The sequence below is a fragment of the Pleurodeles waltl genome, chromosome 4_1 (genome assembly GCF_031143425.1).
Source record: "Pleurodeles waltl isolate 20211129_DDA chromosome 4_1, aPleWal1.hap1.20221129, whole genome shotgun sequence".
Classification (NCBI taxonomy): domain Eukaryota; kingdom Metazoa; phylum Chordata; class Amphibia; order Caudata; family Salamandridae; genus Pleurodeles; species Pleurodeles waltl.
This window is the reverse complement of record NC_090442.1, coordinates 674258709-674271476: the sequence shown is the minus strand read 5'-3', so window position 1 is coordinate 674271476 and position 12768 is coordinate 674258709. Positions and strand designations below refer to the sequence as shown.

The following is a 12768-nucleotide window of genomic DNA, read 5'->3' as shown; positions in this document are numbered from 1 at the left end:
CAATATGCCAAAATCTAGCTGCACCCTGTTGAAAATGTCAAGGGAGTGGCCAGTCAACAAAAAAATGGAGAAAAGAAGGTGCAAAACCACAGCTCGTTTGGTGTTTCAATGAAGAGAAACGTAAGATGTACCTCCCTGTAATCAGTCAGTAAAGTGTTTCTGGTTCAACCTGCAATGTTTAGATTTTAACCTTAGCAAATGTGGGAAAACGAACATGGGCTTAAGTTATTATTTACTAGAAACGAAACACATTTGGCAAGTAAAATATGCACTTTTGTAAAGGCAAGCACTGTTTACTTTCAACTTGTCCTTTCAACGGGCTCAGGACAAACAGCTCGAACAGCAACAGCAGATCCGTTATCTTTTAGATCCATCAATTATGTCATTTATGCACATAAACGTCTGCAAAACACTATCAGAACAGTATTCATTCTTCAGACCACAGTATATTTCTACAGCTTATAATTGGGCTATGTATAAAACACAAAGGGAAATAGGATACGCTTTATGATACACAAGCCATTGCTTAAGGTATAGGGTGTAAAACCTAAATTGGTATTTTAGAATAAGATACATGCATAAAATTGCTTTAAATATATGGAATGTCCCAATACAATGTGTGTAAAATTAATCTGAGTGTTAAAAGTTTACAAAATATATTTTTGCAAAATGATTCCAGCACTGAAAAGCAGACTGTATTTGTGCTATCCTTGATCAACTGGTTCCACCTAGTTTCATCCACACCAAAGATCAATTTCAATCATAGACTGCAAAAAAGAATAGGGATTTAATAATTGAAAATCACAAAGCACGAAAATTCGTAAAGTATTCAGCAAATTGAATTTTACTCGGGTTGTATTAAAAAAATCGATACGGTCACAAAAGTTAGGTCTACAGTAAAATATAAGTGATACTGCATCTCCAAAAAAATCACTTACTGCAAGAAACCAAATCGATCTGTGACTTTGTAAATAAGATAGTCCGCATCTTCCCAAGGCTCAATCTTTGCACCATCTCGCCCCTAAAATGAAAAAAATGAGAAATGGTCTTACATCACAAAATGCTGAACAGCAAACTATGCTGACAAACTTTCTCTGTGTACACAATTAGACGACTTCATTATGATTGGATTCAGAGCCATCAGAAAGCCTAGCTATAGGACTCCCCACATGTTGCCTGACAAATTCTGGAGAAAGCAACAGTGAATGGGTGTCCCTTCCCCCCCCCCCCAACAGCTGTACCTGTATTGTCCATGGGCAATGAGATAGACCAAAAGGTGGAGGGAAGTCCTTCAATCTGACAAGACACTACCACTGTTCTCTAAATCCAGGCAATCTCCTGCCTTTCCCTTCAGCTGTCCAGAAGTGTTGTTGTTGGAGTAGGTATGTAAGGTACAGGGCATCTGAGAAGGGAGCTACAAAGTGTAAATCAACTTATTGAGTTGTACCACCTGTGGCGAGAACTAATTTAAAAAAGTAAAACATTTAGGGGCTATTCTTATGTGGTCTATCCATGCATGCATACTTGTCCAAATAAAACATTACTCGAGTCAAAGAGAACATCTGTACCACTGGGGATTTCAGAGTATTCTGTAGAAAGCTTTATAAACAAATGTCCAAATCTAAAATGAAAAGGAGGGCAGCCATGCCCTCAGCCACTTTTTAAAAAGTCATAAAGGATTATGTCCCATATGAAACCTTTTAAATACATGTAAAGGGGTATACTTCAGTCACGGCTGACGTTCGAGGCACATTTAAACAACATATGTTTTTAAAATAAGTACATGTTATATATGGCTCCTTCTGGAAGCCTCTACCGTAAATACCCCGACTGAAATCAGGTTATTCACTCTTGTGACTTCATAGGGAACAAGAGTTTCTCACTGTTCTAACATCAGCAGAGGAAGCCCTTGGTTCTACTGTGCTCTCCCACCCAGGTCTGAGGTGGCAAAATAGCATTTGGTGGTCTCACCTGCCTGACTTCCGTCACTCTTGGCTCTTCACAGGCCCAAGGGAGGTGGAAGAGCATACGTCGTGCTCTACTGCCGCCAATCACCACATTCCTTTTCAGGCTAAGGTCTCTGCAGACCCACACTTAAGGGGAATTCAAATCTCTGCAGGCAAAACTATCACAGACCCACTTAGTGCATCTCCGCCTTGACGCTCAAGGAGATCAGAGAGCATGGCTGCAGCCGGATGGAATTAGTATGACTAGGCTGGGTCCAAATATAGTAATTTGTTTTGGGTGGGGTGCAGGAGAGGGAAAGAGACAGAAGAGAGAAGAGAGGGTAGTAGGGTATGTAGCAGGAAACCAGGTGTAATGTTTTAATATGGGTGGATGGGGAGAGGAAGGATTAGAGAGGATGGTAAGGGAGGGTGGCATGAAAACAGGGTGTTTTATGCAGAGGCGTGGTGGCAGTGGTTGGTAGAATGCCAGGTTGTTTTTTGTTTTGAGACAAGGCGGCGAGGATATGTTACGTGTGGCTTCCCGTTACCCCTCTGCCCCTGCGCAGCAGTTGAAAGCAGGCACAAGTGACTGGGGGCAGTAGAGGCATGCAGAACAGAACATTTAATTAACAAGCAGTGGCAAAGCCAATAGGTCTTGCCTACACAATAGCTATTGGCTTTGGAAGTGTGTTTTGCAATGTCATACACCAGTGTGGTTGCCTTTCAACATGGCTAAAAGTTAGTGGCTTGGAGTGTCAGAGTGAAGTGGGAGAGTATAGTGTTGTAGAGTGAATTTGTTGTAATGTCATAGAGTAGAGTGTCAGACTTGAGTAGAGGGGAGTAGAGTTCAGTGGTTCAATGGCAGAGAGTGTCGTAGAGTGGAGTGCAGTGGAATAGTGTGGAATGGGTTGGAGTGGATTGAGGTAGTCGACTGGAGTGGATAGAGATAATAGGGTGAACTGGATAGGACTAGAGTGGGGTGGATTGAGTGGAGTGAGGTGGAATGGAGTGGGTGGATTGGAATGGGATGAGGTGTATGAGATAGGGGAGGATTTGAGTGGGGTGGATCAGCTAGGATTGGGGAGGTTAGTTTGGACTGGAGTGATAGGGATGCGGTGGACTGGGATGGGGTGGATTGGACTGGAGTGGGGTGGGGTTGATTGGATTGGGGTGGCTCGATTGATTGGAGTGGGCTTGACTGAACTGGGATGGGGTGGGGTGGATTGGAGTGGGATAGAGTGGGTGGATTAGAGAACAGTATGGTTGTTTGGAGTTAGAGGGGTGGATTGGAGTGGGATGGGGTGGGGTGGATTGAAATGGAGTGGATTGAAATTTGATGGGGTAGATTGGATCGGGGTGTGGTGGGCTGCAGTGGAATGGATTGGCTTGGAGTGGGAAGGGGTGGATTGGATTGGGGTGGGGTGGATGGACTGAAGTGGACTGGACCGGAGTGAAGTGGGAAGAATCAGAGTGCAGTGGGGTGGATGGATTCGACTGGAGTGGGGTGGATTGGATTGGGGTGGGGTGGGTGGACTGTAGTGTGGTGTACTGGAGCGTATTGGATTGGACTGGATTGTGGTGGACTGAACTGGGATGGGGTGGGGGTGGATTGGGGTAGAGTGTGTGGAGTGGGGTGGAGTGGATTGAAATGGGGTGAGTGGATTGGGGTGGGTTGGACTGGGGTTAACTGGAGTGGGGTAGAATTTACTGGTGTGGATTGGACTGAGGTGAGGTGGATTAGACTGGGCTGGGGTGGACTGGAGTGGATTGGGCTGGGGTGGATCTGATTAAGTGGGGTGGAAATGAGTGGATTGGAGTAAGGTGTATTGGATTGAGTAGGGTGTATTGAACTGAAAGGGGTGGATTAGGGTGGGGTAAAGTGAATTGGATTTTGGTGCAATGGATTGGAGTGGGCAGACTGAACTGGTGTGAAGTGGATTGGAATGGGGTGCATTAGATTGGAATGGGGTGGATTGGATTGGTATGGGGTGGATTGATTAGAGAGGTGTACACTCGATTGCGGTGTGTAGATTAAGGCGGTTTGGAGTGAGATGGGTTGAACTGGAGTAGGGTGGAATAATGTAGATTGGAGTGGGGTGGATTAAAGTGGACTGTATAAGAGTGGAGTGTCTGAGTGAGGTGGATTGGGTAGCAGTTGACTTGATTGGAGTGGGTTGAAGTGTGTTGGATTGGCGTGCGTTGGAATGGGCTGGAGTGGGGTGAGGTGGACTGGACTACAGTGGGGTGGATTAGACTGGAGTGGGGTGAATTCTGGGGTAGGGTAGGTTGGACTGGAGTGGAGAGGGTTGAATTGGGGTTATATGTATTGGATTGGAGTGAGGTTAAACTCCATTGGGGTGGATAAGAGTAATGTGAGTGGACTGGATTGGTGTGGGGTGGACTGGATTGTAGTTGGGAGGAAAGTGGTGGATTAGAGTGGGGTGAACTGGAATGGAGTGGGGTTGATTGGATTGGGGTGATGTGGACTGGTTTTGAGTGGGGCAGATTGTTTTAGATTGGAGCAGGTTGTTTGGGATTGAAGTGGGGCAGGTTGGAGTGGGGCAAGGTGTTTTGGATAAAGTGGAACAGACAGGAGTAGGGCAGATTGTTCTGGACTGGAGTGGGCAGATTGTTTTGGATTGGGGCACATTGTTTTGGACTGGAGTGATGTATATTGTTTTGGATTGTAATGGGGCAGGTTGGAGAGGGGTGGATTGGAATGGGACAGATTGTTTTGGATTGGAGTTGGGAACCTGGACTAAGGCAGATTGATTTGGACGCGAGTGGGCAGATTGCATTAGGGTGGACTGGAGTGGAGTGGATTGGAGTAGGACGATTTGGATTGGAGGGGTGGACTGGATGGGAAAGGAGTGGATAGGAGTGGGGTGAATTGAACCGGGATGGAGTGGGGTGGTTTGAATTGGGGTGAGATGAGGTATATTGGACTGGAGTGGGGCATATTGTTTTGGATTGGAGTGGGGCAGATTGGAGTGGAGTAGATGGGAGTATGGCATGCAGTTTTGGATTAGAGTGGTGCATATTGCTTTGGATTGGAGTGGGGCAGATTGTTTTGGATTGGAGGGGGGAGATTGTTTTGGATTGGAGCAGATTGTTTTGGAATGGTGCAGATTGTTTTTGATTAGAGTGGGTGAAGTGAAGTGGGGCAGATTAGACTGGGCGGTTTGGGAGGATTAGAGTGGAGTGGATTGGATTTGGGTGAGTAGTTTAGAGTGGGGTGGATTGGTGTGGGGTAAAGTGGGGTGGGTTGGAGTGGACTGTAGTGGGGCAGATTGGAGTGAGTGGATTGTACTGCATGAGTGTACTGCATGATTATGTGTTAAAGCATCATTTCAGAAATTACACATAATAAATAAGCAATGTCACTTTCCAATATTTCAAACAAGTTATCTTTTGAGAAGAGCACCTATGAGCAAAAACAAAGAAAACTTGAGTGGAAAGTGAGAAAAGACGACTTGGCAAAATAAAAGCCAAGCCAGCCACAAGTGCAGGAGCAGAGATTTTACTGATGAAATGTATGATTAATAATGTATTGATCTTGATGAACTAATGTGTGATTTATCTAATGAACGCTAACAAAACGGGTGACTTTTGTAAATGGCCACCATAATCCATTTTGTTCTCTACTTAGGCTACCTTCAGCTAACTTTGCAGTTGCTTTTTATTGTTCAATGCTTACTCAAAGAAAGATTGTGTTTAATAGTGTATAGACGTGTGAATAGCTTCCCCTAGTGGAGTTTTGTGTTATGCCTTAGAAGGTCAGATTTATTAGGTCATTGCAGAGTTTGACTGCCCTATTGTTTAGAAAATGTCACTAACGTGTGGTTTCTTTCTCGAGGATGGAAGTAGATGCAACATTGTTAGACGTTTCCTCCTGAACCTGAGATTCTAATGAGTTTGAACAATGGAGGCACAGACGAGACGGAAGAGAAGAAGAAATTGTTATAAATTGTGTTTAGTTACTTATGTCATCAATGAACTTTTTGTTATCTAACATTAGTTTTATTGGCTGAATGTGCAACACCCCATGTCCTGACCAATTGTGAGCTTTGTAAAGATTATTATAACGTTCTGTCACTTATTCTTTGGGCAGACTTTATGAGATTTTCCAGAGACTTTCTAGTGATAATTCCAGAGTTAGAATTAATGGGGAATTTTTCAGTCACGTAGACGTAGACATAGATCGTTTCTACTGATGGTGTCCCCTTACTGAAGCTAATCTTATTGTTCTTCATAGATCTTATGGGTAATGTATGAATTGTGAATTGTCACATGTGTCTTTTGTTTTACAGGTACCAGCTGGAATTCGTGCATTAAGTGCTGCATAATACTATTTTTATTATAACATGAGTTAGTATGTTTTTTCTAAATTTGTGTTTCTAAAACTTTTACATGACGCCCAACATGTTAATGCTAATTAGTGGTTAGTGAGGGAGTTTATAATTACATGCTCATGATTCATATTAACGTTCTTTTGATCTATTGCTTCCTGGTATATTATCTTGCTGGCGCAGATTCTGGTGTTATTAAGTTGTGTTAGAACTCTCAAATTAATTTGTTTACTTGCTTTGAATAAACTCAGATATATAAGGCGTTCTAACCAACCAATAATGATTCCTTATGTGTATCATTTGTGTTTTAGAATTATTTTCGTGACTTTAGCATTGTTAATATAGGGAAATAAATTTTACAACTCTTCTTAATAAACTGGTGTGGACATTGCAGTGAAATCAGATTGCCAATTTCTCGTTTACTTATGTTTATTGTGATGATTATGACATGCACTACTGACATCATCTATAATCAATGTCGTGTCGCTCCATCGACCTAAGGTGTGAGATCCACTATTTTGGTCTGAGATAATAGCTCGGATTTCTTGGCGCTGGAGCAGTTTTTGGTAGCAGAGTTACGGTTTCATAATTATTACATGATGTCATTATGATGTCATAATTTTGTGAAAGAATTTTTCTTGAAATTGTTTTTTTTGTGCTAATTGTTTTAAAATGTTTTACGGATGTGAGAAAATGAGTTGCCTTAAGTGACTTTCCCCAGTCCTTAGAAACGCTCTAGGTTGAAGGGTATGTTCTTAGCGGTGTTTTGATTGAATCGAGTGAGTTGAGATTATTTTGCGTTTGCACTGCTTGAGCTAATTTGCAGATGATTGAGATGTTCACGAGTTCAGAAGGAGTGGGCATACTCCAACAGAGTTTAAAAGGAGTGGTCGTACTCCAATAGTTATGAGAGCAGGGAAGCGACGTTCTTCAATTGAGTGTGGCGCTTAATGCAGGAAAAATTGTCCATGTGGCTGTTGATGACGGACCTAATGAGAGAGGTCTAAGACTCCGGAGTATATTGACAAGTGTAGAGAGACACTTTGTATATAGTGTAATTTGTCTATTTAGTAGACCAATCCGGCGTGGTTGGTAAATCGAGCTTGTAAGAAAATGTGTGCAGTTGAAATTATAACTGGGATTTGGTGAGTACTAAGTGCACTAGAACAATAATCCATCTGAGAAGTGAAATTTGCAGGTCGAATTTTGCTTACGAATGTGGGGAACTGTGAAAAAGAGTAACTGTAGATGCGAAAGCTGAAGGCATAATTTGGAAGGTTCCCGACGTGATTGTGTTACCCTACCTGTAGTAAATAGACAAATTTGTTTTCATATTTTTGGTTTAAGGTTTTGCTTGTGAATTAATATTGCATTATTTTGGTGAGTTGGTTGTGTGAAAGTCAAGCTGAAAGACTGTCAGCGTCTCAGCGGTCACGCTGAGAGGGGGTTGTGTGTATTAGTGTGCAGTAAGTGGTGCCGCGCTGGGATAGGTTGGTTAGTAAGAAGGGTCGCACACATATTCGTCTATCAGTCAAACACTTGTGTAGTGCGGTAGGAAGACGAGATCGTAGAAGAGGATTGTGGGATTGTAGTCACTCTTTCTGATTTGTTATTTTTTCACGGATTTCGTTGTTTTGTTTTGTTTGAAAAACATTTTGTGAATCACTTCTAGATTAAATCATTTTTTAACAGATTTTGTTGAAAATGAAGTTTCTCAAAGCTTTAAGAAGTGCCTTTAGAGGAGATGAGTATTCCGGCAAGAGAGGGAGAAATTTGTCCACCAGAAAATACTCCAACATATATCTTGATTGAGGAGAGGGGTACGGGAGTGTGCCTCTGGTTGAAACACTGTGTTAAGATCACAAAGAAAGAAGTTTGTTTGGCTTTTCCAGAAAATGGCACTTTTAATTTGAGGATTTTGGAGAATCTGAGGCAGAAAATGTACAGTTTAAAACCTCCGAGACCAGCTCAGTATGACGCTTTAGCGATTTGGGAGCTAGTAGCTAAACAGCAACAAGTACTGAAATTTGAGAATGAGGAGAGTAGAAAAGACATTAGCAGAAGCTAGATGGGATGAGGAGCAGAAAGAGTGGAGACTAGCTACCCTACGAGGAATTAGATTATTTCCAGCAAGAACAAAAGATGACGAGGATGAGTCTAAGGCTGAAAAGAAAAAAAGTTCTTTAGCAAATAAAGAATGAAAATTAAAAGATTTGAAAAGAGTTATATTTAATGATGATGATGAATTGGATGAGGATGAATTAGTTTATGAGATTTTGCAAACGTATCCACCACCATATACTGCTCAAGGAGGTCAAGGAACCAGTGAGAGTACAACTAGTGAGAGTTGAATTAGTAGAAGTGGGATTGGTAATATGAGTACTACTGCACCATCCACATCGGGGTTGTCACAGGATATCCTGAACAGCGAAGGTGTTCAGATGCAGAGTAGTTTTAATGATTCATTGAACAATGGACAGCAGTTGGAGATAAACATTCCTGAGACTTATGCAGAAGTTCTGATCGTAAGGACGACTACTAATTTAGTGTTGTCTCCAGGTCAAGGGCTGAGTTTAATTCAGAAAGGGCCTGTTCAAATACAGATTCATCAAATGCAGAGCATGAGAGCAATGCAGAAACAGAATACTGGATCTCTTCCTAGTCCAGATGCAATTTCAGTACCTATTACTTTGGGTCCGCTTATGCCACTATGGGCCTGATTCTAACTTTGGAGGACGGTGTTAAACCGTCCCAAAAGTGGCGGATATACCACCTACCGTATTACGAGTTCCATAGGATATAATGGACTCGTAATACGGTAGGTGGTATATCCGCCACTTTTGGGACGGTTTAACACCGTCCTCCAAAGTTAGAATCAGGCCCTATATGTCCAGAGTAATAATAATGGAATGAGTTCATTGGTCCAATTTCAGAATGGAGATTTGTAGAAATCGACTCCAAGGCAATAACAAATCCTGAATGAGACTAGGTCTTTAATAGATTTGCCTCCTGTCGGGAATTCTGGGATAATATCCCGGAGCAATCAGGAAGGGAGATTATTGTCTCCACAGCAATGTGCACACACAGTATAGCAAGCCCTGAGTGCACAGTCAAATGAGATTTCTTTAAAAGGTATATCCACACAAAAAATAACAAAATGGGTAGAAGACCTAGGTAGTTCAAAGACCACAGAGAGGCAAAATAGGGAAGACGTCTCAATAGACAGAGTAAGATTGTCGATGGAAGGAAACGAGCTTCTTGAAAGGACAATGGGTGTTGACAGACTTAAGTCATATACCGAAGCGCAATTAAGATACTTGTGTAAGATCATTACAAAAGGAGCAGGAAAGGTGCACCAGCAGTTACAAGAAGTAGCAGATGAGTATGACATTGATCTAACAAAATTGAAAAGCCTGAAGAGAAGTTATAGGTTAAATCTTGAAGAAAAAGATTTTGCACACATGAGGTCTGCAGGGATGAAAACATTTCTTAGGGAATTACTTGAAAGGGTACAGATTTGGAGAGCCTTAGACACATGGGAAGGCAGATGGGTCAAGAAAAGAGAACGGCCAAAGAAAGAACATGTGGCGCAGACAGGAGAATCGGTGAAGATGTTACCGATGAGAGAAACACCAGGAGGGATTTTTGTTCATGTACCCTGGAGTAGGAGTGATATTTTAAGTTTTACAAATAATTACCCAAGGTTGAGAGAGAAGCCAGTAGAACGGTATCAGCAGACAGATAGGTTTGTGAAGCTTGTGAAATGTCTGTGGGAGGACCTGAATACACTCTCTGATATTCTTGTTCCAGCAGATTTGGGGATTGAGTGCAAAAGGACTGTGGATTGGCCGATGTTGGACTTTTGCTTATGCAGGGTCATCCCCAGTCTTTTTGCCTCCTACCTCCTATTTTTTTCTGACCTGTTGCTGTTGGCTTTTCAACTCTGAGCACTTTACCACTGCTAACCAGTGCTAAAGTGCATATGCTCTCCGTGTAAATTGTATGTAATTGGTTTATCCATGATTGGCATATTTGATTTACTAGTAAGTCCCTAGTAAGGTGCACTAGAGGTGCCAGGGCCTGTAAATCAAATGCTACTAGTGGGCCTGCAGCACTGGTTGTGCCACCCACATAAGTAGCTCTGTAATCATGTCTCAGACCTGCCACTGCAGTGTCTGTGTGTGTATTTTTACACTGTAAATTCGACTTGGCAAGTGTACCCACTTGCCAGGCCTAAACCTTCCCTTTTCTTACATGTAAGGCACCCCTAAGGTAGGCCCTAGGTAGCCCCAAGGGCAGGGTGCAGTGTATGGATAAGGTAGGACATATAGTAATGTGGTTTATATGTCCTGACAGTGAAATACTGCTAAATTCGTTTTTCACTGTTGCAAGGACTGTCTCTCTCATAGGATAATATGGGGGCTACCTTTAAATATGATTAAAGCGTAGATTCCCCTAGAGAGTAGATGGACATGTGGAGTTTGGGGTCCCTGAGCTCACAATTTAAAAATACATCTTTTAGTGAAGTTGATTTTAAGATTGTGCGTTTGAAAATGCCACTTTTAGAAAGTGAGCATTTTCTTGCTTAAACCATTCTGTGACTCTGCCTTGTTTGTGGATTCCCTGTCTGGGTCAGTTGACAGTTGGGTTGTTTTTCACCTCACACCAGACAGTGACACAAAGGGAGCTGGGGTGTAACCTGCATTTCCTGATTAGCCATCTCTGCTAGGAGGGAGGGGTGGAGTGGTCACTCTCATCTGAAAGGACTGTGCCTGCCTCTAACAATGCCGGCTCCAACCCCCTGGTGTGTGTCTGAGGCCTTGCCTGGGCAAGGCAGGATTTCACAAGTAGGTGTGAGTCCCCTTTGAAGAAAGGTGACTTCAAAGACTAAAATGGGTATAAGAAGGGCACCCAAATCTACAGACTTTAGAAACACTTCTGGAATCAAGAGGAACCTCTGCCTGGAGAAGAGCTGTTAGCTGAGGAGGAAGTGCTGCCCTGCCTGTGACTGTGCTTTGTGGAGCTTTCCTGCAGTGCTGCTTCTGCCAGAGTAAGAGGGCAAAGACTGGACTTTGTGTGCCTTCCATCTTGAGAAGAAATCTCCAAGGGCTTCATCTAGAGCTTGCCTCCTGTTGTTTGAAGTCTCAGGGACAGCAAAGACTTCTCTCTGCCAGCACCTGGAGTCTCTGGAGAGACTCCTACTCTGCCCTGTGGTGCCCATCCAGTTCCTGGGACCCTGAAAGGAGAAGCTGGCAGCCTAAAGACAAGAAAATCCACGCACAGAGCGCCGTGCGGGGAAAAGATCGACGCGAATCCGATCTGCGGCTGAAAAAGGACGCGCCGCCCGCTCCGCAGCTGAGAAACGACGCTCGCAGGAAACGCGACCGAAGAATCGACGCACGGAGCAGGAGAAACGACGCGCAGCATCGCTGACGGAGGCTGGGAGATCGCAACCTGCGCGGCTGGACCTTCGACTCATTGTGCGGCTGGATTTTTGACTCGAGTACCGCCGTGCGGAGTTATTTTCGACGCACGCCCGCCCGTGCGGGGTTATTTTTGACGCACCCCAGGTACATTTTCACTCTAGCAGCGCTAGTGTGTTTTTAAAACTACTTAAAGACTCTTTTTGATTTTTAATTAATAACTTGACTTGTGTATGGTGGATTTTTGTCGTTTTGGTCTTGTTTTGTTTAGATAAATATTTCCTATTTTTCTAAACCTGTGTTGTGTCATTTTGTAGTGTTTTCATTAAGTTACTGTGTGTGTTGGTACAAATACTTTACGCCTAGCACTCCGAGGTTAAGCCTACTGCTCTGCCAAGCTACCAAGGGGGTAAGCAGGGGTTAGCTGAGGGTGATTCTCTTTTACCCTGACTAGAGTGAGGGTCTTTGCTTGAATAGGGGGTAACCTGACTGTCAACCAAGGACCCCATTTCTAACAGCCGACAAGTGAGCCACAAAGAGATTTGAAAACAGGTGCACCATCGCCAGAAGTAATGAAATATTACTATAAAGTTGTTGCGTTCCTGAAAACAAACGTTTCGCTGAAAAATATTGATTGGCAACGCATAGACAGAGCAGCACAGGAAGTAAAAATCAATTCATGCATATTATGAAAGGTTGCTTAAGGCATATAAACATTTCAGTGGTACAGAGACAACTGAGAAACAGGACATGTATCATTTTGTGTTTAGGTTTGTTGAAGGATTGAGACCAGAGATTAGCCAGATGATGAAGAATCATTTGATCTGTGGCAAGCCAAACCGATTGATGAGGTGTTGCAGTATGCGAAATACTGTAGTGACGAGATTGAAATGAAGCAGAAAAAGTTGAAGGAAAAAGCAATGGTGATACAGATCAAGGCTGCACAGACAAGAATGCAGGGAAATTTCCAGACGCAGTTGCAAGGAAATGGCAAGTTTCAGAGTCAAGGCAGAGGTAGAAGTCGAGGTGGAATGATGCTTCGTGTTGTAA

The 12768-nt window shown here is 43.0% G+C and overlaps 1 protein-coding gene across 1 annotated transcript in view; it reads right to left on the bottom strand.

The window, feature by feature from the left end:
- USP6NL (USP6 N-terminal like) overlaps positions 1–12768 on the bottom strand; it is a 751219-nt gene that overhangs the window by 495234 nt on the left and 243217 nt on the right. Inside the window, exon 3 of the mRNA XM_069229194.1 lies at positions 939–1021. Within this exon, the coding sequence (XP_069085295.1) occupies positions 939–1021 (83 nt within the window). The remainder of the gene's footprint in view (positions 1–938; positions 1022–12768) is intronic.